This window comes from Bos grunniens, chromosome 11 (genome assembly GCF_055505025.1).
Source record: "Bos grunniens cultivar Pamir isolate PY7600 chromosome 11, Bosgru_T2T1.0, whole genome shotgun sequence".
In the NCBI taxonomy this organism is placed as follows: Eukaryota; Metazoa; Chordata; class Mammalia; order Artiodactyla; family Bovidae; genus Bos; species Bos grunniens.
Genome location: NC_141175.1, coordinates 87,066,240 through 87,093,279, shown reverse-complemented (window position 1 = coordinate 87,093,279; position 27,040 = coordinate 87,066,240). Strand labels below are relative to the sequence as shown.

General features: G+C 41.9%; 1 protein-coding gene across 2 annotated transcripts in view; it reads left to right on the top strand.

Annotated features, from left to right (window-relative positions):
* Positions 1-27,040, top strand: part of RMDN2 (regulator of microtubule dynamics 2) — a 98,809-nt gene that overhangs the window by 68,633 nt on the left and 3,136 nt on the right. The window contains exon 11 of one of the 2 annotated variants that reach the window (XM_086327406.1): positions 16,218-17,490. The exons of the other annotated variant lie outside the window; for it this stretch is intronic. Coding sequence (XP_086183532.1) covers positions 16,218-16,340 — 123 coding nt within the window. The 3' untranslated portion in view covers positions 16,341-17,490. Of the gene's footprint in view, positions 1-16,217; positions 17,491-27,040 lie in introns of those variants that run through there. 2 annotated transcript variants of the gene reach the window in all.

Below are 27,040 nucleotides of genomic sequence, written 5' to 3'. Positions count from 1 at the left end.
ATGAAAATGTGCATAGAAGTTCATCTATTAAAAATGTTCATATTTCTGTAGAGTTGTGTTTTATTTCTAATATTCCCCAATTTTTAATAGTTAAAAGGATTTTTCAGTTGAACTTAACTAGCAGTGATCAATAGATTTCCCACTACCCTTTAACCATCTTTATCCTGGAAATCAGGTCAAAAATTGCTGGTTTGCTATCCCAAATGCATGGACACACATGCACACTTGTTACCTAAATTTCAAGCCTTGTTCTAGTGATACCAGTTCATCAAACTCAGCCAGTTTCTCCCTTTCATCTTTTATAACAGCCCATCAAGATACCTAAATCAGTCCAACTGATTCGTGCCCAAACTCTGACAACTAGTTTAACACTGAAAGTACTAGCTGAAGAGACAAGAGTTTTGCAGGTACACTTGTGTCCACAAAGCCTACCTCTGGCTAACCCTATACAGCTAGGAGAATGCACAAGTTGAGACAGGTGATTGATTCTAGCAGCAGAAAATAATGTAGAATCAGTCACATTGTAAGCTTTGCTGGAGCAGCTCATTCAAGCAGTGCGTGCGTGCTAAGTTGCTTTAGTCATGTCCGACTCTGTGACCCTACAGACTGTAGCCTTCCAGGCTCCACTGTCCATGGGATTTCCCAGGCAAGAATACTGGAGTGGGTTGTCACGCCCTCCTCCAGGGGCTCTTTCTGACCCAGGGATTGAACCCGTGTCTCTTATGTCTCCTGCATTGGCAGGTGTGATCTTTACCACTAGCGCCACCTGGGAAGCCAGCAGAAAGTGGTACAGAGACTTCGGCTAAGAATTATGAGAAACCACAAGAACACTCTTTAGTAATGGTGGGACTTGGGATCGTAATTGAAACATAAGGCCTAATCAATCTCACTTGTTTTAACAAAAGTCCTATTTGGTCCCTGTAGTCCATAATGCCTTCATTGGACAAATAGATGTCTCGATTGAGTGATAAGTTTCTGAATAAGGACTTGACCCAACAGGAGTGTAACTTTTCTGAAAGTTATTTGAATCTTGAAAATATTGTGAATTTCTGCCACATTTGACAGATTTCTCAGTAAGATGTTAATAGAGGAAATCTCTCTCCTCATTGTGGTAATACCATATCCTCTTCCAATTAACATCAGAGCCCTGCTGCCTGATCATAGCTAGTCTTCATCAGGTTTATAATCAAAGCATGTATGTGTGAAGCCAGCTAAGGACAATTTCCACATTAAATCCACCCTCCCCCCACTTTTAAAAGCTGAGTGGTATTTTTGGATGGCGGCATTATATGTAGATTATTACACTTAAACTCCAGTCACTTTCATACAAAGTGAACCATTATGAACTCTTTCCTCTCTGTAGTTGTTCACTCACCACTCATTCTACTGACCTTGGAGTAGACAGACTAGCGGCAGAGAGTTTTTGAAATGATTTCTCCTGGTAGGTCCCTGAGGCCAAGGCCATGGTATACCCTCCACCACAAAGTACACGAACTCCTATACTTTCAAGAGACTTCATATACAGCTTTGGAAAGGGGGAGTTCCAGTCCAGAATGTTTGAATGTGTTCAATTTCTGCATATAGTAAGGGGCATGTTATCATTTCTCGTAAAACATTCATGTAACTCAGTGTTCTGCTAAAATTTTAACAATTGTCATGTCTGGGTAATCTGCCATGTTATCTTTCTTACTAAGTATTGGATATCCTTCACAATCTCTGTTGTGCCTGAAAGTTGTCAAAAAGGTTTTCACTTAATCTTTGCATACTTTTAAAATATAAAAAGCTGTGTTAGGTGGATGGGACCATAGATCTTCTAGACCTGCCTTTTCATTTTACCAGCAAACAATTTTAGCTCTGATGCATAAGCAACACAGACAGGGTCAGAAAATTAGTGAGTGGCTGAGTCAGGACCAGGTTCCAGGTCTTGGAATCTCATGCCTTCTGCACACTTCTCTGAGGTCAGGGCCTTTTCCATTGAACTGAGTGGAGTCCAGTGTGTTTAGTGTTGATGGCGGGGAAGAGGGAAGTGGGAGGGAGGGAAAGAGTTCTGAAAACGGTAACACGTGCATGGTTTCACCTGTTCTGAGTGTTTTCCCTGTATTAGTTCATTTCATCCTCACAGCAGCCCTACTAAAAACAGTTTTTAAAACAGCCCACTTACAGATGGGGGATCTGAAGCATGGGGTATTATTTTTATTTTTATTGGGGGATACTTGCTTTACAGTGTTGTGTTGGTTTCTGCTATACAACAGCGTGAATCCGCTAGACATAGCCTCCCTCTTGGACCTCTCTCCCACTCTCTAGGTCAGCACAGAGCCCTGAGCTGAGCTCCCTGTGCTATATAGTTGCTTCCTGTTAGCTATCTATTTTACACATGGTCATGTATATATGCTAATGCTACTCTCTCAGTTCATCCCACCCTCTCCTTCCCCCACTGTGTCCACAAGTCTGTGTCTCTATTCCTGCCCTACAGATAGGTTCATCCGTGCCATTTTTCTAGATACCATGCCTGACACAGTACTAGATCTGAACTGGGCAGCCAGCTCCGGAGTCTGAGCAGTGGTCCGAACCACCATAGAATCCTGCCGACAAACGTGGGGATGTGGGAATAAAAGAAGGTAGAAGGAGAACAGGGGAAAAAAAAGGGGGGTGGTATTTAAAAAAGGATGGTAGAGAGGGATGGTAAAAGTGAAAAAAGAAGGAAAAGAAAAGAGCAAGGAAAAATCTTTCCTTGTACTTACTCTTTGGGTATTGATACCCATCTTCTGGTATCATTGTTAAGTACCCAACAATCTATTGGGCATATTGTTGTTTAATTGCTCAGTCCTGTCTGACTCTTTTGCAACCACATGGACTGTAGCCCGCCAGGCTCCTCTGTCCGTGGGATTTCCCAGGCAAGAATACTGAAGTGGGTTGCCATTTCCCTTCTCCAGGGGATCTTCCCGACCAAAGTATTGAACCCACATCTTCTGCATGGACAGGCTGATTCCTTACCACTGAGCTACCTGGGAAGCCCATTGTGCATCCTGACTTATATTAAAACTGTTTTTTGTATTTCCACCTTCTCCCCACAAGATAAGGAAAGAGAAAGAGGACGGGAATGGTGAAACTTATTTTAAATGACTCATTCCACTTGCTCTGGGTGTAGGGGAGAGCCTCCTTATGGACTGCATGAACTACTGAATGGGCAGTTAACAAGAATATTTCACTTCACAGTTAAAGATAAGGTCACATTTGTAGAACCAAATATGGTTACTATCTTGATGTTCTATGATTTTTTTAGAGCTCCCAAACCTATATTTTGCTCTACACGTCTAAAGTCAAATCGTGTTTTAAAAATAGCTTTGTTGAAGTATAATTGATATACAAAAAATGCACAAAGTGTGTAATTTGATATGTTTTGAGATATATGTATATACCACTATGAAACCATCACTGCAAGACAATGCAACCCTTCTCTCCTGACTCTCCCTAACCACCCCCCCCAATCCCCAACCACATATCTGTTTTCTGTCACTAGCAATTGCATTTTCTAGGCTTTTATATAACTGGATTGTATATTATGTACTCTCATTTTTGTCTGGTTTCTTTTACTCAACATACTTATTTTGAGATTCATTTATGTCATTCAGTTCAGTTCAGTTGCTCAGTCATGTCCAACTCTTTGCAACCCCATGGACCGCAGCATACCAGGCCATCACCTGTCCATCACCAGCACATCCCTGTCCATCACAAACTCCCGGAGTTTACCCAAAGTCATGTCAATTGAGTCGGTGATGCCATCCAACCATCTCATCCTCTGTCATCCCCTTCTCCTCCTGCCCTCAATCTTTCCCAGCACCAGGGTCTTTTCAAATGAATCAGCTCTTCGCATCATGTGGCCAAAGTATTGGAGTTTCAGCCTCAGCATCAGTCCTTCCAATGAACACTCAGGACTGATCTCCTTTAGGATGGACTGGTTGGATCTCCTTTCAGTCCAAGGAACTCAAGAGTCTTCTCCAACACCACAGTTCAAAAGCATCAATTCTTCAGTGCTCAGCTTTCTTTATTGTCCAACTCTCACATCTATACATGACTACTGGAAAAACCACAGCCTTGACTAGATGTTGAAGCTGAAACTCCAACACTTTGGCCACCTGATGCGGAGAGCTGGATGAGATGAGGATGAGGATGGTTGGATGGCATCACCAACACAATGGACATGGGTTTGGGTGGACTCTGGGAGTTGGTGATGGACAGGGAGGTCTGGCATGCTGCAGTTCATGGGGTCACAAAGAGTCAGACACGACTGAGCAACTGAACTGAACTGAACTGATTAGATGGACTTTTGTTGGCAAAGTAATGTCTCTTCTTTTTAATATGCTGTCTAGGTGTGTGTAATAATAGTTATTCCTTTTTATTCCTGACTGGTATTTTGTTACATATGCCACAGTATTGTTGTTTTTCTCCAATCACCTGTTAATGAACATTTGGGTAGTTGCCAGTATTTGATTATTAGAAATACATCTATGAATCTTCATATAAATTATTAAAATGGACATATGCTTTTGTTTCTCTTGGATAAATATTTAGGCAGAGAGTGGCTGAATTTATATGGTAGATTTATATCTAGCATTTTTAAAAACTGTCAAACTGTTTTCCAAAGTATCATTTTACAGTCTCACCAGCAGTGTATGAGAGTTCCACTTTTTCTAGCTTCTTGACACTTGGTATGGTCAGTCTTTTTTTTTTTTTTTTTTTTTACTGAAGTATAGTTGACTTACAATATTATATTAGTTTCAGGTATTCAACAGTAATTCAGTTACATATTTTCCATTATAGATTATTACAGGATATTGAATACAGTTCCCTGTGTTGTACAATAGAGTCAGTCTTTTGCATTTTAGCTGCTACTTTGGGTACATAGTAACCTCTACTTGGGATTTTAATTTCCATTTCCCTAAAGACAAATTATACTGAGCTTTTTTCCATGTGCTTATTTGCCATTTATATATCTTCTTTGGTGAAGTGTCTTTCAATATTTTTGCCCATTATTTTAACTGAGTTGCTGGTTTTCTTTTTTGTTGAATTCTGAGAGTTCTTTAGGTATTCTGGATAGAAGTCTTTTATTAGATACAGATTTTGCCAATGTTTTATCTCCCTGTGGCTTGTCTTCCCTAATAGTGTCCTTCACAAAACAAAAGTGTTTCATTTTGATAAGACAATTTATATGTTCATGTATCTTGTTCTTGGTGCTATATCTAAATATTTTGCCTAATCCAAGGTCATAAAGATTTTCTCCTATATTTTCTTCTAAAAGTTTTTTAATATTTGGTTTTACATTTAAATCTGTGACCTGTTCTAGGTTAATTTTTGTATATGATCTGAGTTATGGATTGAAGTTCATTTGTTGTGTGAATGGATTTGCAATTGTTCCATCACCATCTGCTAAGAAGGTTATTGTTTCTCCTCTGAATTGCTTTTGCTCCTCTGTCAAAAGTCAGTTTTTCATATATATGTGGGTCTATTTATGTACTTTCCAGTTTTTTCCACTGATCTATTATCAGTAATAATGCCAATAGCTCCCTTGGTTAGTTACTTTAGTTTTCTCTTGTCTTGAAATCAGATATTCCTCCAAGCTTGTTCCTTTGCTAACTCTTTTTGACTACTCTAAGTTCTTTACATTTACATATGAATTTTGGAATTCTTTTTTTTTAGTTTCCACAAAAAAAATCTACCTGGGATTTTGATTGGCATTGTGTCGATTAATTTGTCTCCTCAACTCAAGAAGATGCACCCACTATGCACCATTGCCTGGAAACTCTCTCCAGACAGTGACCTGGGGCAATTGTAGGGCTTAACTTTGTTTATTACCTGTCTCGAGAACCACTGTCCTTTTTTTCCTGCTGACCAATATCTTGAAAACAACTGATTCATATCCATTGTCCATGTTTTGGGTTTTGAAAGACAGAAATTGTTAATTTGCAAGTTGTAACTGTGGTGCTTTCCAGACTCTAACATATTGACTTTATTTTTTTAAAGAAGTTTCTATAACATTCAAATATGTCTATTCTATAAAATAAAGCAAATTGAGCAATTGCACTATGAAATTAATTAATTGGACTTTGGTTAGAACTCTGAGATTTTTTTGTTTTTATATAACATTGTTACATTTTGGTCATAAAGTTTGCATATGAAGAATTAAATTGTATCTTTCCTCCTTCTTAAATACTCTATATTTACATTTCCTAATTTAAATTGGTAAACATGATTGGGAAAATAGTCTGCTGAAACGGCAGGTAGAAACGGCATCAGAAATTATTAATGGCACATAAATCTGCCTCTGGCAGAGCCCTCATTGGACAACCAGCCCCTTCCAATCTGGCAGACCATGGTGTAGTGTGGAAATCATCTGGTGCCTAACACAGTCTGTTCTCATTTTTAAAAGGTACCAGTCATGAAGATAGTGATTTTCCAGCCAACCTACCATTTAGTTGTTTATTTTGTCTCTCTGAAATGCATTTATTTCCTTAACGTTTTTCAGCCCTAGGAGCTCAAGTTACCCAATAATCATAATTAATCACATGTATATTGAGCTAACATGGAATTATCCAAGGGCTGGTTGAAGTTTGTGTGCAAGTTTACACAATGTGGAGTCTACCTCTAACGCTACCTGGGAAGCCCAAGAAAAAGAATAAAAAAATACAAAATTAGGTATGAAAGTAACTTTATTTAGAATGAAAGAGACATCACAACAAATATGAAGTTTTAAAAGCTGATAAATGCCACAAATATAAAAAAATTGAGAAAAATAACATGTCATTATTATTTATTAACTCTGAGGGACATCTCTGGGATATTGTTTCCTGTACTTTGTCACATACTTTGTTCTTTTTGTCATAAGATGTTAATTTTTAATGTCATTGTATATGAAAAGGATATAGGATAGTTACACTGGTCTCTCGCCTAGCATGAGTGATTGACATGTATTAATATTTTTCATTTCGGATGGTTTAGAAATGCCCCTCTCAGCCTCCTTTCTTATCACAAATGGCACGCAATGACTTCCTCCGCGGCACAGCTTCCCCAGGGTGAGTGAGCCTTGGGAGGACTCCCACCCCTGGAGCACTGTGAGCTGGCCTGGGGCGCCCTGTGGCAATGGTTGGTCCATCTCCGCCCAGCCTCTGTGCCTCCAGTTCCCAGTCCCATCACACCCCAGCCATGAGGGGGTCCCAGGAAACCTTGAAACCTAGATCATGGTGGGCCCTAAGCAGGAGACCAAGCAGCGCCTTGTCCACGTCCTTCTCCTTGGAGTCCAAGTCAGGGTCTAAAGCTCAGTGCAGGTCCCAGGAGCGAGCTGTCCCTGGGGCCACAGACGTGCAGGCTGGAAGTCGCCCATTGACCCTCCCGCCCACCACATCCATCTCAGTGTTCTTATGCCTGATATTTCAATGAAAGCTTTTCACTTGCTGAGATGGGTTGAGAAAGTGCTCCCAAAAGAGAAAAAATGTCTGCTTTCAGATATGAAGTGACAGAGAGAGAGCAGAGAAAGAGAGAAGAAGCCAGCAAAGAGAGGAGGCAGGTCAAGGACCAGACAAGAGGCAGCAAGCCTGAGGCAACGCCAAGACCAGCCTTTCTACTGCAAATTTAAAGTGCTCTCTTACTTCCCTAAAGACAATACAGAATTTTTTTTAATTTTAGTGGGTTTTTTTTTTTTTTGGTTGCCATAACCTTCATTCATTGAAATACAGACCCCATACTAAGATTAGGCATTGTGGCATTTCTATGACCCAATTATTTTTTTTTTTAATTTTATTTCTAGACTTTAGTTTCTGATCTATTGTTTTAGCAATAAAGTAATCCTGCAGTACCCCAGTGTGAAGCTTAAAATGATTTAAAGGACCATCCCCGACAGCATGGCAGGAGTACCTGTTGTTTTCGAGACTCTTTGGCCCCTGGACTCATTGCTAATGGATTGGAAAAATAAAAAGATAACCTATTATTTTTATTGCTTGAGAGACCTGGTCTTACAACATATATGTATAGTGATAGCACACGTATCATGTTTATAACATTTTAAAAGTTTTCTTTTAAATGCAAAACAAGCCATGCTTCATAGTCATATTAAACTTTTAATTTTTATAAGTGTTCTCATGTGTAATATTTCAATGAAAGCTTTTTACTTGCTGAGATGGGTTGAGAAAATGCTGCCATCCTCCTCTGACCATGGAAGAAACTGGAACAAAGGTTAGATTTGCTGGAGGTCACATACCGAGTTCAAGAGTGAGCAGTGGTCAGACCCCTGTGTCCTGACTCTGAGCCTGGGCCTGTGCAGTGATGAAAGACATCATAATTGGAACCATCCAATCCATCTTAAACCATGTAAGATTTAACATCCTTCAGGAACTAACTCTATTTCCTTTTGTTTTCATTTACCAACCAAGTGATTAAAGCAGCTAAAAAGGTAGATGTCTACAAAGATAAGACTTCTTAAAATTTGTATAATTGCTAACTTGCCAGAAATGTACACGAATTTCCCACAGTGAAGGAGATGGTTCATTGGATGGGAAAACAGTTATTTAAGATGGGGTTTGGATAGGGAGTTTAGGATATGTCTAAGATAAATTCATGGCAGTGGCCAGGAAAGATGCCTTCTTCTCCTTAGAGTATAATTTACTTACATCTGGTTGTGGTCATTTCTCCAAAAGATGATGCTCATAGTCATAATTTGTTTCCCTTTTAATTTTGATGTCAATATGTGATTTTTCACTGTTCCATAACTATAATTTACATTTCATAGCTTACTTAGTGGAGATTATGACCTATCTCACAGTTGCAAAACCCCCCTAAACATGGACTGCTTTATCTGGCTCACTGAGTTGACCAAGAAATCTCAATATGAGGAGTAAGCTTATTTGGATTTTTCCCAAACTCAGCTAGATACCACTAACACTGGGTTCCTTTATGAAAAGACCAGCTCGCTGGGATGTAGAAGAGACAGTGGCACATCCCCTCCTGACCTTCCTCCTCCTCCTCAGGCTAGGTGAGCTCTCAGAGCAGGGACCCTCTTGGGGATATACAGGCCCTGGGAGAGAATGCTCTGCTGAACGTAATTAGCTAGACCCCACCTGAAGTTTCTAGATCAAGGGAAGAGCCAGTGGATGGAGTCAGGTCTCTGAAGAATCATCTACCCAAGCACACAGTGACCTACTGCTGCCAGCCTCTGACTCCGCCGCGGTCCTTTATTGAGGTATAAGTTACATACAACCAGATGCAATCGTTTCCAGTTGCACAGTTTGCTGCGTTTAGACAGATGTTTATGCCAGGGTCATTCCTACCACAAGCAGGGTATAAAATATGTGCATCCCTCCGGAAAGTTCCCTTGTGTCCCATCCCACTCAATCTCACCTGCCCCAGAACTAGGGAACCTCAAATCTTCTTCCTGTCACTATAGGTTACTTATTCTCAACAATGAATGAATAAATGAGCTCATTCTTCCATCAAGCACATTTTTGAGATTCATCTATAATATTTTTATTGGGTGGGTATATCAATAGTTCATTCCATTTTGTTGCTGTAATATTGCATAGCTTGAATATGCAGCAAATTGTTTATCAATTCACCTGTCTGAAAGTGAAAGTCGCTCTGTTGTGTCCAACTCTTTGTGACCCCATGGACTATACAGTCCATGGAATTCTCCAGGCCTGAATACTGGAATGGGTAGCCTTTCCCTTCTCCAGGGGATCTTCCCAACCCAGGGATGGAACCCAGGTCTCCTGCATTGCAAGCAGATTCTTTACCAGCTGAACCACAAGGGAAACCCAAGAGTACTGGAGTGGGGAGCCTGTCTGGGGTTGTTTGTAATTTGGGGTTATTATGAATGAACCTGATCTGAATATTCATGTAGAAGTCCTTCTAAGGATGTGTTTTTATTTGGAAAGTGAAGTTGCTCAGTCATGTCCGACTCTTTGCAACCCCATGGACTGTAGCCTACCAGGCTCGTCCATCCATGGGATTCTCCAGGCAAGAGTACTGGAGTGGGGTGCCATTGCCTTCTCCAGGGAATCTTCCCGACCCAGGGATCGAACCTGGGCCTCCCGCATTGTAGGCAGACGTTTTACTGTCTGAGCCACCAGAGAAGTTTTACTGGAGGGTGGGGGTAAAAACCTAGAATAGGAATCGTTGTGTCACTTGGTAAGTGTCTGTTAGCTTTAAAGGAAACTGCCGTGCTGTTTTTCAGACACTTGCACCATTCTGCATTTCCACTGAAATGTCTGAAAGTTCCAGTTATCTACATCCTCACCAATACTTGGCATTTTAGCTGTTCTAGTAGATGTGTGGCAACATCTCATTGTGGTTTTAATTATGACTAGTGATTTGATCAGAAATTCTGTGCTCATTGGGTATCTCCTTCTGTGACTCAATCACTCTGACTAGCTCCATGATACTAAATTCAATAATACCATAGCCAAAGCATCCTTGTAAGTTGCTGGCAGGTTATTACTTTTTCTTTCTTGCCTTAATGCTGACAATACATAATAAATCTGACAGAAGCTGTCTCCCAGGGTGAGACCATCCAAGCAGACTTTCAGAAATGCCCTGCATTGAACACTGAGCAGGTAGATTGAGCCTATGGCATTGAAACATTGCTGGGAAAAGGGAAATATAAACCATGGGTCCGTCCCTCTAACTCCATTGCTCTTCTCTGCTTATAGGAACCACTGTTGATACAAACTCAGGACTACTCCTGATTTCTGTGACCTCTCACAATACAGTCTATGCCGCGTATAGTGTTATTCAATTTAAAATTCTTTTGAATTGTTACCTACTCCATATGCACATGTATTCATTCCCTAAATAAACTAAAATATACCTCATCTTATCTTTTGTGTGTTCTTGCCACCTCTTCTTAATATCTTCTGCTTCTGTTTGGTCCATACCGTTTCTGTCCGTTATTGAGCCCATCTTTGCATGAAATGTCCCCTTGGTATCTCTAATTTCCTTGAAGAGATCTCTAGTCTTTCCCATTCTATTATTTTCTCTATTTCTTTGCATTGATCACTGAGAAAGGCTTTCTTATCTCTCCTTGATATTCTTTCAAACTCTGCATTCAAATGGGTATATCTTTCCTTTTCTTCTTTGCCTTTAGCTTCTCTTCTTTTCTCAGCTATTTGTAAGGCCTCCTCAGAGAACCATTTTGCCTTTTTTGCATTTCTTTTTCTTGGTGATGGTCTTGATCACTGCCTCTTGTACAATGTTACGAACCTCCATCCATAGTTCCTCAGGCACTCTCTCTATCAGATCTAATCTGTTGAATCTGTCACTTCCACTTTGTATAATCATAAGGGACTTGATTTAGTCATACCTGAATGGTGTAGTGGTTTTCCCTACTTTCTTAAATTTAAGTCTGAATTTAGCAATAAGGAGTTTGGCCAAACATCCTGGAATGTGAAGTCAAGTGGGCCTTAGGAAGCATCACTACAAACAAAGCTAGTGGAGGTAATGGAATTCCTGTTGAGCTATTTCAAATCCTAAAAGATGATGCTGTGAAAGTGCTGCACTCCATATGCCAGCAAATTTGGAAAACTCAGCAGTGGCCACAGGACTGGAAAAGGTCAGTTTTCATTCCAATCCCAAAGAAAGGCAATGCTAAACAATGCTCAAACTACCGTACAATTGCAGTCATCTCACATGCTAGCAGAGTAATGCTCAAAATTTTCCAAGCCAGGCTTCAACAGTACTTGAACCATGAACTTTCAGATGTTCAAGCTGGATTTAGAAAAGGCAGGGGAACCAGAGATCAAATTTCCAACATCTGTGGGGTCATTAAAAAACCGAGAGTTCCAGAAAAATATCTATTTCTGTTTACTGACTATGCCAAAGCCTTTGACTGTGTGGATCACAACAAACTGTGGAAAATTCTCCAAGAGATGGGAATACCAGACCATCTGACTTGCCTCCTCAAAAATCTGTATGCAGGTCAAGAACCAACAGTTAGAACTGGACATGGAACAACAGACTGGTTCCAAATTGGGAAAGGAGTATGTCAAGGCTGTATAGTGTTGCCTTGCTTATTTAACTTATATGCAGAGTACATCATGCAAAATGCCGGGCTGGATGAAGCACAAGCTGGGATCAAGATTGCTGGGAGAAATATCAATATCCTCAGATATGCAGATGACACCACCTTTATGGCAGAAAGTGAAGAAGAACTAAAGAGCCTCTTGATGAAAGTGAAAAAGTTGGCTTAAAACTCAACATTCAAAAAACTAAGATCATGGCATTCGGTCCCATCACTTCATGGCAAATAGATGGGGAAACAATGGAAACAATGAGAAACTTTATTTTCTTGAGCTCCAAAATCACTACAGATGGTGACTGCAGCCATGAAATTAAAAGATGCTTCCTTCTTGGAAGAAAAGCTATGATCAACCTAGACAGCATACTAAAAAGCAGAGGCATTACTTTGCCAACAGAGGTCTGTATTGTCAAAGCTATAGTTTTTCCAGTAGTCATGTACGGATGTGAAAGTTGGACTATAAAGAAAGCTGAGCACCAAAGAATTGATGCTTTTGACTTGGGTGTTGGAGAAGACTCTTGAGAGTCCCTTGGACTGCAAGGAGATCCAACCATTCAATCCTAAAGGAAATCAGTCCTGAATATTCATTGGAAGGACTAATGTTGAAGCTGAAACTCCAATACTTTGGCCACCTAATACGAAGAACTGACTCCTTGGAAAAGACCATGATGCTGGGAAAGATTGAAAGCAGAAGGAGAATGGGACAACAGAGGATGAGACGGTTGGATGGCATCACTGACTGAATGGACATGGGTTTGAGCAAACTCTGGGAGTTGGTGATGGACAAGGAAGCTTGGCTTGCTGCAGTCCATGGGGTCGTAAAGATTCAGACACAACTAATGACTGAACTGAAATGAACATCTTATCTTGCTTCTGTGTTTCCATGGTAGTGGTTTAGTTGGTAAGTCATGTCCAACTCTTGCAACCCCATGGACTGTAGCCTGCCAGGTTCCTCTGTCCATGGGATTCTTCAGGCAAGAATACTGGAGTGGGTTGCCATTTCCTTCTCCCAGGAATCTTCCCAACCCAGGAATCAAGCCCAGGTCTCCTGCACTGCAGGCAGATTCTTTACCGACTGAGCTACAAGGGAACCCCTTGTGTTCCCATGGTGCTCAATAAATACTTTCAAAAGTAAACTAAATTTTCATGGGGCTTCCCTGGTGGCTTAGATGGTAAAGAATCTACCTACAGTGTGAGAGACTCAGGTTCAATCCCTGGGTCAGGAAGATCCCCTAGAGATTTTCGTTAGAGAGAGTGAGACAGAGAGACAGATTGAACTTACTCTAGATTTCATGTGAACCCAAGCTTTTTATCTCCAGCACTTTACGAGATTCCTCCCCACCCACTCCCTTCTCTTGTTGACAGTGTAAAACAAACCAGTTAGCCTGGAAATTATCTTTATGAAATAAATCAGCATATTGTTTTGAGTTTTTGCCCCACATGTATTAATTCAAAAAGAACATATGTCTTGGTTCAGTAACAATTTGCAGAAAGCCAGACATCCCATAAAAAAGAATTTGTTTGTTGAGATGTTTATCCCTCCAGCTATCTTTTTCCTTTTTATGACCACAGAGAATACTAGTGTTTCTTCACTTTTCAGAATCATCTGCTCAGGAAGACTTCTGGCAGTGACTCAATAGGAAGTCCCGCTGTGCTAAAGCTGCGGGTCATTATGAGACCTGATTCCTTCCCACTCTTCAGTGTGCACATAGGTGTATCAGCTCCCACCCAGACACTGCCAGAAAGAGCATCTTTCAGTTGGAACATTACTTGTGTCAACGTGAGCCAGAGAGGCCGGGCCTAGACACACAGCTCACCCTCTAAACTGGCCTTTGTCATTCTGTGGTGCCTACATGATGGGGAGCTGTGGGTCCGGGGGCCCAGTGTACTGCTGCTTCACTACCACCATCTGACATTTTGTTGTCGTTGTTTGGTCACTAAGTCATGTCTGACTTTTTGTGACCCCATGGACTGCAGCACCCCAGGCTCCTCTGTCCTCCACTCTGTCCTGGAGTTTGCTCAAATTCATGTCCATTGAGTCGGTGATGCCATTTAACCATCTCGTCCTCTGTCGCCTCCTTCTCCTCTTGCCCTCAATCTTTCCCAACATCAGGGTCTTTTCCAATGAGCTGGCTCTTCGCATCAGGTAGCCAAAGTATTGGAGTTTCAGCTTCAGCATCAGTCCTTCCAATGAATATTCAGGACTGATTTCTTTTAGGATTGACTGGATTGATCTCCTTGCTGTCCAGGGCACTCTCAAGAGTCTTCTCCAGCACTACAGTTCAAAAACCTCAATTCTTTGGCCCTCAGCCTTCTTTATGGTCCAACTTTCAACAACCATATGTGACCACCGGAAAAACCATAGCTTTGACTATACGGACCTTTGTCAGCAGAGTGATGTCTCTGCTTTTTAATACACTGTCTAGGGTTTGTCAGCTTTCCTTCCAAGGAGCAAGTGTCTCAATTTCATGGCTGCAGTCATGGTCTTCAGTGATTTCAAAGCCCAAGAAAATCAAATCTGTCACTGTTTCCACTTTTTCCCCTTCTATTTGCCATGAAGTGATGGGACTGGATGCCATGATCTTCGTTTGTTGAATGTTGAATTTTAAGCCAACTTTTTCACTCTCCTCTTTCACCTTCATCAAGAAGCTCTTTAGTTCTTCTTCACTTTCTACCATTAGAGTGGTATCATCTACATATCGAAGATTGTTGCTATTTCCCCTGGCGATATATTGATTCCAGCTCATGATTCATCTAGCTCAGCGTTTTGCATGATGTACTCTGCATAGAAGTTAAATAAACAGAATGAAAATATACAGCTTTTTTGTACTCCTTTCCCAATTTTGAACCAATCTGTTGTTATATGTCCGGTTCTAACTGTTACTTCTTGACCCACATATAGATTTCTCAGGAGACAGGTAAGGTGGTCTGATATTCCCATCTCTTTAAGAATTTTCCACAGTTTGTTGTGATCCACACAGTCAAAAGCTTTAGCATAGTCAATGAAACAGAAGTAGATATTTTTCTGAAATTTCCTTGCTTTCTCTATGATCCAACAAATGCTGGAATTTGATCTCTGGTTCCTCTGCCTTTTCTAAACCCAGCTTGTACATCTGGAATTTCTTGGTTCACATACCACTGAAGCCTAGCTTGAAGGATTTTGAGCATAGTGTTACTGTCTGACATAGAGGAGGACATTGAGAGGGCCACAAAAATCAGACTTTTCCACAGGAGAACGAAGGCTTTTCAAACACTGAGCCTCAGTTAACTGATTTTCCATCAACCAATAAGATAATCAGTATCCATAATGATCCATAAAGACTTCACGATCTTGAAGTACCTTCTGCATTAAAAAGGAAAAAGTAGGGAATTCCCTGGCAGTCCAGTGATTTGGACTCTGAGCTTTCACTGCTGAGGGCCCAAGTTCAACCCCTGATCAGGGAAATAAGATCCCACAATTTGTGTGTTGAGGCCAAAAAAAAAAAAAAAAGAGTAAATAAAAGAGTAAATTATATACGCTAAATGTTAATATTTTATTCCGTGGCATTCCAGTGATTAGAACTCTGAGCTTTCACTGCTGAAGGTCCAAGTTCAATCCCTGGTCAGGGAACTATGATCCCACAAATTGTGTGGTAAGACCAAAAAAAAAGGGAAGAGTAAATAAAAGAGTAAATCACATGTGTTAAATGTTAATATTTTAATATAAATGCTTGAATAATGAAAATCATGTTTGAAACTTTTAAAAATTGACATCTCCCAATATACTTACATTAATTCTCCAAGAATTACACTACTTTTCCAAGCCAGGCTTCAACAGTACATGAACCGTGAACTTCCAGATGTTCAAACTGTATTTAGAAAAGGCAGAGGGACCAGAGATCAAATTGCCAACATCCCCTGGATCATCGAAAAAGCAAGAGAATTCCAGAAAAACATCTATTTCTGATTTATTGACTATGCCAAAGCCTTTGACTGTGTAGATCACAACAAACTGTGGAAAATTCTTAAAGAGATGGGAATACCAGACCACCTGACTTGCCTCCTCAGAAATCGGTATGCAGGTCAAGAAGTAACAGTTAGAACTGGACATGGTTCCAAATTGGGAAAGGAGTATGTCAAGGCTGCATATTGTCACCCCGCTTATTTAACTTCTATGCAGAGTACATCATGTGAAATACCGGGCTGGATGAAGCACAAGCTGAAATCAAGATTTCTGGGAGAAATATCAATAACCTCAGATATGCAAATGACACCACCCTTATGGCAGAAAGTGAAGAACTAAAGAGTCTCTTGATGAAAGTGAAAGAGGAGAGTGAAAAATTTGGCTTAAAACTCGACATTCAGAAAACTATGATCATGGCATCTGGTCCCATCCCTTCATGGCAAATAGATGGGGAAACAATGGAAACAGTGACAGACTTTATTTTGGGGGGCTCTAAAATCACTGCAGATGGTGATTGTAGCCATGAAATTAAAAGATGCCTGCTCCTTGGAAGAAAAGCTATGACCAACCTACACAGCATATTAAAAAGCAGAGACATTACTTTGCCAACAAAGGCCCGGCTAATCAAAGCTATGGTTTTGCCAGTAGTCATGTATGGATGTGAAAGTTGGACTCTAAAGAAAGCTGAGCACCGAAGAATTGATGCTTTTGAACTGTGGTGTTGGAGAAGACTCTTGAGAGTCTCTTGGACTGCAAAGAGATCCAACCAGTCCATCCTAAAGGAAATCAGTCCTGAATATGCATTGGAAGGACTGATGCCGAAGCTGAAACTCATATACTTTCACCATCTGATGTGAAGAACTGACTCCTTGGAAAAGACCCTGATGCTGGGAAAGATTGAAGGCGGGAGGAGAAGGGGACGACAGAGAATGAGATGGCTGAATGGCATCACCGACTCGGTGGACATGAGTTTGAGCAAGCTCTGGGAGTTGGTGATGGACAGGGAAGCATGGTGTGCTGCAGTCCATGGGGTCACAAAGAGTCGGACATGACTAAGTGACTGAACTGAACTGAACTGAATTATGTAATTAACTAATTATGTAATATATACTCTACTGAAATGTTCATGATTAAGCACATAGCATACAGGACATTTTAAAGGGTAAGATTACCCCCTTTCTTGATTACAAGAGAAATTCTTAGCAAAGCATAAATAAAGGGATACTTTCTTAACAGGATGAAAGATATTTATCTCAGCACATCGTGCTTATGAACACAGAATTTAGAAGCATTTGTACAGAAGCCACAACCAAAATAAGGGTGACATTACCACTACTGTTATTTAATATTGTTTTGGAAGTACTATCTCTAATTAGAAAAGATACTTTAATTACAATACAACGTTTGAAATTAATATATTAACAAGGAATAATAAATATCATTCTTTATGTAGGTAAATAAACTTCTATGCATGAGAAATGTGAGAAAATGAAGTTCAAAACTATTTTCGGTAATAGAATTTACTGAGCTAGTGCAGTAAAACATTAATGTGTAGAAGGCAATAGCCATTACCAATACAAATAACAAGCAGATAGAAGATGTAATAAAAGGTAATATTTCATTTACCAGTACCACAGTAAATCAAATATCTAGGAATAAATAAGTTTCATACCTGATACATAAGCAAAGAATCCTCCTGCAGTGTGGAAGCCCTAGATTCGATCCCTGGGTTGGGAAGATCTCCTGGAGAAGGGACCAGCTATCTACCCACTCCAGTATACTGTCCTGGAGAATTCTATGGACTGTAGAGGTCATGGGGTCACAAAGAGTCAGACATGACTGAGTGACTTTCACTTTCACATAAGCGAAAGTCTAAGCATTCCAAGGGTTTGAATAAATAGAAAGATACAGTGTATTTTGTCTAAGGAGACAGCATCCTAAGAGTCAAAAAAGGTTCCTCAGTAAATCTACGAATTTAGTGTAATTCCAATTAAAGCACCAACAAGACTCTTTTTTGTGTTCTAAGATTCAAATGGAAAAACAAACAGAAGCATCTTTGTGCAAATTCTGAAACAGTCAAGGAAAGGCAACCATACTGTGCAGATGTGAAAAATGTACTATAAATCAATGATAATTAATGCAGTATTGTGAATGAATAGGTAAACAGATCAGTGAAACAGAAGTGAAAGGTCATAAATACATCCACATACACATTCAAATTTAATATGTGCTAAAAGTGGTGTGTAAAATGGGTCATTCAAAAATGACCACCAGGCCATCAACAGATGAATGGATAAAGAAGCTGGAATACGACTCAGCCGTAAAAATGATGCAGTCTTGCATTCATGACAGCACAGATGGACCTTGAAGGTATTATGCTAAGTGAAACCAGTCAGATGGAGAAAGACCACCTGATCTCACTAATATGTTGAATATTTAAAAACTAATAAACAAATAAAATAAATGAACAAGCCGAACAAAAACATGTAGACCCAGAGAACAGAGCAACGGTGACCAGAGGGGAAGGGACAGGGGAAGGGAGAGCAAATTGAGTACAAAGGGTCAACTGCATGGTGATGGATGGAAAATAAACATTGGGTGGCAAGCACATGGTAGGGTATACAGAAATAGAAGTATTATGTTATTAATCCATGTTACCTCAATTAAAAAAAAAAAAAAAAGAGTCCCTGGAAGAAAAGGGAGGATGTGAAGATAGACTGTAAAATGAAGCGGCTGGTTTAGAACTGGTTTAACCAGCAGGAGGCAGCAGCATCTTGAGATCTGCCCTCGTACAGCAGCGTGATACTCAGAGCCTCTTCAGGGTACCAGCTGTGTTAAGAGGCTTACCTTCCAGGTGTGCACAGCTGCATCTGCAGCTACATACTGTGACTCTTCGTGAAAAGTCCACATGCTCTTTAGCTCTGAATACCACAGCCAGGAAAGATATACCAACCAGGAAGGAAACCAAGGCTCTGAATTGAAAAGGACAGATAGAAAATGGGAGGAAAAGGGAGGGAAAGAATAGCCTAGCAGGGCACACACCCAGGGGACCCTTGTTGATAGACACCCAACTTGAAGATAAAGAGGTGCCTATGCTAGAAGAAAGCTGAGCGCCAAAGAATTGATGCTTTTGAACTGTGGTGTTGGAGAAGATTCTTGAGAGTCCCTTGGACTGCAAGGAGATCCAACCAGTCCATTCTGAAGGAGATCAGCCCTGGGATTTCTTTGGAGGGAATGATGCTGAAGCTGAAACTCCAATACTTTGGCCACCTCATGCGAAGAGTTGACTCACTGGAAAAGACTCTGATGCTGGGAGGGATTGCGGGCAGGAGGAGAAGGGGACGACAGAGGATGAGATGGCTGGGTGGCATCACTGACTTGGTGGACACGAGTTTGAGTGAACTCCGGGAGTTGGTGATAGACAGGGAGGCCTGGTGTGCTGCGATTCATGGGGTCACAAAGAGTTGGACACGACTGAGTGACTGAACTGAACTGATGCTAGAGAACCATGGAGATTTCATCACGGACAGATCTGCTATCATCCGGCGACATTCATCTCCTTTAGGACCTCCATGCCAGGAGCCCAGTGTGACTCCCACCTGATCTTGATTAAGCCAAGTATCTGTTGCAGGGAACACTCCTGCCTGCCGTCCCCAGCTCATAGGGTTCACATAAGAAGGAGGTAAAATGACAAGTGTGGGTACAGTTTGCAAACTTTGATGGGAGGTAATCGTTCACTTTGGTACTTGTGACATGCATCACTTTGCTGTTGTCCACCTTTTATTTCCAAAGGAGCCACAGACTATCAGACCCAGCAAGAATTCAGATACCCTCTCCCAAAGGAAGTGAAGGGTCAGAGCCATGGAATAATCAGCATCTTTTGCTGCTGTCCAAATTCAGATCCTGGAAAGGAGCATTTACCCAGAGAGCCTTCTGCTTCATTTGCCTTGATCTTGGCAGGCAGTGAGGTGTCCTGTGGAACTTGATGAAAGACACAAAGCTCAAGCCAGAACAGGGCAGCAGAGAGGGCTTTCCTGGAAGCCAAGCTCACATCACACGCTCTTCTTCTCTGCTGACATATGTAACTCTTTAGCGGTCTGATAACACACACAGAGATAGAATCTCAGGTTCCTGTGGGGAGAAAACAGAGCCTGAGAGATGTGTTGTACTGAACTGTCAGATGCAGGGCTCTTTCTGGGAAAAGCCTGATGGGAAAGCAACTCAGCCAAAAATCCACTGTGCTGACCCAAGTGAAAGGATGACCAGGGTTGCCCCTAGGATCCTGGTGGCCTTGTTATCTATTTCTAGAGAAAAAGTAGGAAGAGGTCATGCACAAAAAAGAAAACAAAACATGGGGAAAGTGCTGCCTTATCCCTGGAGTTCATTTATTTCCCAGAAATACAGGCTTCTTGGGAAAGGCAGCAGGAGAGAGAAATGAGTCCTGTGTTCAGACTCAGATTCAAATCCAGACTTTGGCAAGCAACTTAGGCTCATTGAGCCTTAGTTTCTTTGTTGTAAAATGGTGATAAAAATTCCTACTATGCAGGATTTTGTTAGGAAGTTTAAATAAACGTGCATAAAATAACAAGCGTGTAGAAATGGAGAATATTTCTCAGCTTCCCTCCTGGAGGGAATCTTCCAGCTCTCTATATCTTCCCTAGATGTTTCCACATTGCTTTTTATCCCTGCATCCCTGTGGCACCACTGATACTGCCCACAGATAAGAATTTGGTTAAGTGCTGGCTGAGGATTCTGGTTGTTTAATGACTGTCTCCAGAAACAGGCCCAGCCCTGAGCACACTGCCCATAATCCCCAAAGACGTGAATGGCAGCACACAGGGGACTTTTGGTGAGTCCTGGGAGAAGAGCAGTTTTTCCACTCGTTCACATGTTCTATTGCCCCAGGACTGTGCTGCACACACACCGGATGGTGAACCCATGCCAGTTGTCCTGGTTTCACTGGATCTTAAAAGATAGTTCCAAACCCAAGTGAGATGTTTCTGAATCCACATTGTTTTATCTGATGGTGTTTTCCATTTCCTGTTGGGTCTGGAGAGCTTGGCAGAAACTCAAGGAAGGAATCCTACAAACTGCTGGTAGAAGATGCTGGGTGAGACGCTTTACAGCCCTTGGCTTGTATCATCCTCTCACGGGGTCACTATGCCCATTTTATAGATGATGAGACACGAGTGCCCTGAGGGTCAATAACCCAGGCAGTCTGACAGGGCTATAGGGAGATGACTCTCCCAAGCTGAGTCACATCCGGCACTTTCAGGAGATGATGAGAGAAGGAGAATTTTAAGAAAAGTTAAAAATGTACTTGCCTTCAGTCGTTTGTAAGCTTCAGAAGACTCTGAAACCTGGCAGTTGGTGCCTTTACTTGCATGTCCGAGTAAAGTATAGCCCAGGACTCTCTTTGCCTCCCTGCCCTCTTCCCATTTGTGCTCTCCCTCAACCCCTTCCCCCAAGCCCAGGGGAGGACCTCAGGGACTTGCCTCAGCCGGGTCTGCCTTAGTGGTGGGTGGGTGCCCTTCAGCAGCCCCAGGATCATCAGGCAAGGCAGGGCAGCTGCTAATTCGGGTCTTTCTTTGCACGAGGCTCTCTGCCCCTCTCTCCTTCAGGGTGTTTTTGGTTTCTCCCAACAATCAAGTAAGCCCAGTTCTGTGTTGCTGGTTCAGTGGTCTCGGTAGCTAGGGTAAAGAGCCAAGAAGAAAACTGATACCCGCACTGTACACACTGTTTTCTGGAAAATTCGGGACTGTCACCTGCGTGGTTCAGGGCTGTCACCACTGTCTGTGCTGCAGGGCCGCCTGTGCCTTTAGTGTCAGAGCCTCAGCATTTGGGAGCAGGGTCTGTGTCCACCTTTCATTTTCCTGAGCTGTGGTGCTGCCAAGCAGAAGCCACACGTCGTTGTACCCACAGCCTCTAGAATTAAACCTGCCATGTAGCAGGCACCTCAAGTCCTCTGGAATCGGAACGGAGGGGCAGTTCATTACACTTGGAATTCTCATAAGCCCACAGGGTTGGGACCAGTAGGTACACTATGGACAGGTGGAAGCAGAGGCACCTTGGTCTCGCCTGATCAGATTCTGGAGTCCATATCTGAGGACATTCCTTGGCATCTTGCGTCCCCACCCTGCCCTTCTCAGCACTAGGATGGCCAGGCCCGTGGGTCCCATTGAGGTAAGCCCCCTGGATGCCAAATAGAACAGGGAGTTCCTCTGAGCTCAGCTTGACTTCAGTTTCATAAATTATAGGGTAAGGGAGCTAGAGAAGGTGAGGTTCGGAAAAAGAACAAGACCAGCACTTTAGAGGAACAGATCACCTTTAATGAGGTGAGAAGGGGCAGCAGTTAGATTAGTGAGCTGCTGCACTAACAAGAAAAGAGTAAGTATATATAGGCATATATGTGGAAATCTACTGTCTTAAGGGGGCCTCTTCTTCTCCAAGGTTGTTCGGAGTAGTTATCTCTTAAACGGCTGGGGCAAGGAATTCGGAGATCGGCCAGAGGCTGGGACAGGCTGGGAGCTGGGTGTAATCAACCTTAATGTCCATTTTTTTCTTAGGGTGAGAGAGTCCTTTGTTTTGCATAGAATGGTGGGGAGGACCTGGAGGGGAGTTTTAACTCCAGGCTATTTTAAGCCGTGTAACTTTCCTTCCTAAATGATGATGAAATAATCATATTTTTTCAGCAATGGTTAAAAGCCAGATGTTATTCAATGTTTTATATATATCACTTTAATCCTGAAAGGACAGTCTTCATTTTAGAGTTGTCTTTTAAAATTTTAGTCATTTGAGACTGTCCTCATCATACAAATGAGAAAAGTATTGCCCAGAGTGGATAGTTAACTGACCTAATGTCACACAGCAAGAGAATCACAGAAATGTGATTCTTATTTAGACCTGTCTGGTTCCAAAGTCCATTGACTGGCCATATATGGAGGCTGGCATGAGGTCTTTTAAGATGTTCTTGAGTGCCCTGGGGGCACTGCGTGTTCTCACTTCTTCGATGGAAGCCCTGACATCTTCGTTTACTAAGAGACATCGTCCCTCCTATCTACATGCTCTGCTCCTCTGATATATCATTGCTATTTCCGTTTCGATGGAAGCATCCACCCTCCCTTTTAGTCTTGTTGTTAACTAGAAGGCCTGGCAGGGAGGAATTAAGTTTGAGGACAAATTAGGGAAGACTTCCTCTTCCTCCATTGCCAGAAAATCATCCTGTGTCTGAGGCAGACCTGTAGGTTCCCTGAGGGGTCAGGAAGGACAGCAAGAAAGAATGCTGGACTGGTCCTGTTCTCCCACAGCCCTAATATCTCCAGTGTCACCACGTGCCCCGGGATGTCAAAGGTCAGGCCTTGTTATGAGGATTCAATGGAACAGGAGAGTGCCCAGCACAGTGCCTGATCACACAGACTGCAATCCCCATGTGTCCCCTCTTTCAATTTCTTAGCATTTCTGTCTCTCTCTGCTGGACCTTTCTGCCATTCTCCCCATCAGGCTCCCTTCTCTTCACTGCAAAATTATGTTCCAGACAGCAGGAAGACTCCTGCCCTCCGGCACCCCGTGGCCAAAGAGCAAGAAGCAGTTTCAAGTTGGGGGAAAGGCAATGTGGGCTGGGAAGACAAAGAAGGCCAGCCCTAAAGCCCAGGGATGGGAAGGCAAGCTGGTAGGAAGAATGAGGATCTAGTTTTTTCACTGCATGTGAATAATTCGTGTGTGTGTGTGTGTGTGTGTATGATTCAGGTGGGTGAGTGGGAAGAGACAGAGAGAGAAATAATAGCTATAATTAACAGTCATCATGTTTTAAACATTTATAATCTAAGTCTGGGCTTGAGCTCTGGCCCGTTAATAACCATCTGTGTGACCTTGAACCATTCATTTAAATTCACTAGGTCTGTATGATCTTATGCTTTACAGTTGTGAGAGAGGTATTATTATTCTCATTTTGTTAACGAGCAGATTGGCTGAAGTCACACAGCTAGTGTAACCATTATGATTGCATACTATGTCAAAAGCTTCATAATGAGCATATTTTATGTACTGCACTACTTAATTTTCACAAAAATGTAAGAAAATGTTATATATTAACTTGTTAGCACCAAATCCATTGCAACTTAAAATTCAAGTGCAAGTACAAAGCTATGAGTTGGGAGCCTGAGATCAATTTGCAGTGCAATGGTAGATTTTAATATATGGCCTTAAACCCGGACACTGTATTAAAAAGCAGAGACATTACTTTGCCAACAAAGGTCCATCTAGTCCAAGCTATAGTTTTTCCAGTAGTCATGTATGGATGTGAGAGTTGGACCATAAAGAAGGCTGAATGCCAAAGAATTGATGCTTTTGAACTGTGGAGAAGACTCTTGAGAGTCCCTTGGACTGCAAGGAGATCCAACCAGTCAATCCTAAAGGAAATCAGTCCTGAATATTCATTGGAAGGACTGATGCTGAAGCTGAAGCTCCAATACTTTGGCCACCTGATGCAAAGAGCCGGATCATTAGAAAAGGCCCTGGTGATGGGAAAGATTGAGGGCAGGAGGAGAAGGGGATGACAGAGGATGAGATGGCTGAATGGCATCACTGACTTGATCACCACATGATCATGGACATGAGTTTGAGCAAGCTCCGTGAGATAGTGAAGGACAGGGAAATCTGGCGTGCTGCAGTCTGTGGAGTCACAGAGTTGGACATAACTGAGTGACTGAACACAAAGAAATTAACTCATTCTGATTAAACAGGTAGTGAAGACCTGCTTCCTCTCAGGCATGATGTTAGAAGAAAGTGAAAGTCGCTCAGTTGTGTCCAACTCTATGCAACCCCATGGACTGTGCAGTCCATGGAATTCTTCAGGCCAGAATACTGGAGTGGGTAGCCATTCCCTTCTCCAGCAGATCTTCCCGACCCAGGAATCGAACTGGGGTCTCCTGCACTGCAGGCGGATTCTTTACCAACTGAGCTATCAGGGAAGTCTGATGTTAGGTGAGGAGGATAGAAAATAAATAAAATTTACCTGATGATCTTGAGTAGCTTGCTCGTTGACATGAAGTACCTTGCAGGTGTTTTGTTTTTTTCCCCTAGACTGTGGAATATAGAGAACACAGACTCATCTTCTTACCCAGAAACCTGCTTATCAAACGGAGCCAGTTCCTTCACAGCAGGAAGGGTTGTTGCTTATGACTTGGTGCCCTGGGCTTGAGCAAATCAGACCTGGAAAGTCAGCCTCTTAGGAGCAGCTCCTTCTCCCTCTGTGGGGAAGGAAGCAGAGAGTAGTGGAAAGAAGGATTGGGAGAGGGCGAGGTAGGGTCATAGGCTAGAGGCTGGCGAGAGCCAAGAAACCCTAACAGTGGACCAACCCCTCCCGCTGCAAAGGAGAAAAGAGGAATAACAAGTGGGCACCTAAGGACTCAGTCCTGGGTCCTCAGGAATGAACCCCGCCCCGCCCAGTCCTTACTGGCCTCTACATCCCTGATGAGAGCAGAATGTGAAGGCTGTGGCGACAATGACTTAATTCTGCTCTGTATTACCGTGGTTTGTTTATTTTTCTCACAACTCTCACAACGTTTTAACTCCTTGTGGGCAGACACCATGATTTAGACATCTTGTCGTCTTGCTTCCCCAGCCTCATATTAGCAATAATAATAGCTACTCTTCCGATTGGAGCTAACATCTACACATGGTACTTTATTCCAAAGACTGTGCTAAACTGGTTGCCTGCATTATTTACTTGAATATTCACAATCATTGAATGTGAAAGCTTATTCCTTCCGTCTTACACATGTGGGAACAGCCACTGACCAATGTTAACTTGCATTGATTCCACACATTTCTACAAACTGGTAGAGAAAAGATTTGAAGAAACCTCTTCACCTCACATTACGTGCACTTTGTGTACTTAGCACAGCATCCCAGGTCCCGTGCACCCTAACCCCCAGTGCCTGCTCAGGGAGTAACTCCTTCAACCAGCTCCTTTCTGTCCTGCTTCATGCTCTCCTCACTCTCTGTTGGACCCCTCTGTCCTGCAAACACACATCACCTGCTTTGAAAAAATGTCTCCCTCGACTGTACACCTCCTAAAATGTATCCGCTCACATAGCCCAAATCTCTGTGATTCCCCTCAAATGTTCCTGAAAAAACCAGCAATGTAACCCACCCAGCATGTTATTTTCAGATCTCAGATGTTTTTGTGGAACCTTAAAAAGTCCATAGTGTTTATGCCCTGCCTGCCTGGAATGCAAGCTAGTTTTTAGTTGGGCAAAAAGCTGGCCAGGATATCCTACCATGGATCAATTTCTAACAGACCTCCTGATCATCTCATTAAGAACTTGGGATCAAAAGAAAACATGATTCTGTATGAAATCCACATTTATTTCTTAATGTTAGAACAAAGAATCATTTCACTGTACAGCTCTGAATGATTGCTTCAACCTCCACATCTATTGAATTGGTGTAATAACGTGTTATTTTGTTGGATTATGATGATTAATGTTATTATCTGTCTGGAGGAAGGCATGGCTCCACTCCAGTATTCTTGGCAGTATTCATGGCAATCCACCCCAAGAGTATGCCTGGGGACTCCAATGGACAGAGGAGCATGGTGGGCTACAATCCATAGGGTCGCAAAGAGTTGGACACGACTGAAGCAACTTAGCATGCATGCATACATGTTATTATCTGTAGGATCAACATAAATAGAAAACCAGGCAATAAAAGTAAAAAGACCTTAAAAAGCTTGAAGCACTCTATGAAGGCAAGATACTACTTAAAAGACATGAGCTTAAGAAACTGAAATAAGTTCTTACTTCATGTGGGATGATTATTCCTATGATTTTTATTTATGAGTTGCTCCTCATGTGCTTTAAGAGAAGCATCACAATTTGAAATTCATTAGCAATTCTTTTTTTCCCATTTTTTAAAATTGGAGGATAACTGCTTTACAATGATATATTGGCTTCTGCTGTACAACAACATGAATTAGCCATGTGTCTACATATATCCCCTCCATCTTGAGTCTCCCACACCCCCACCCCAGTTTGGAG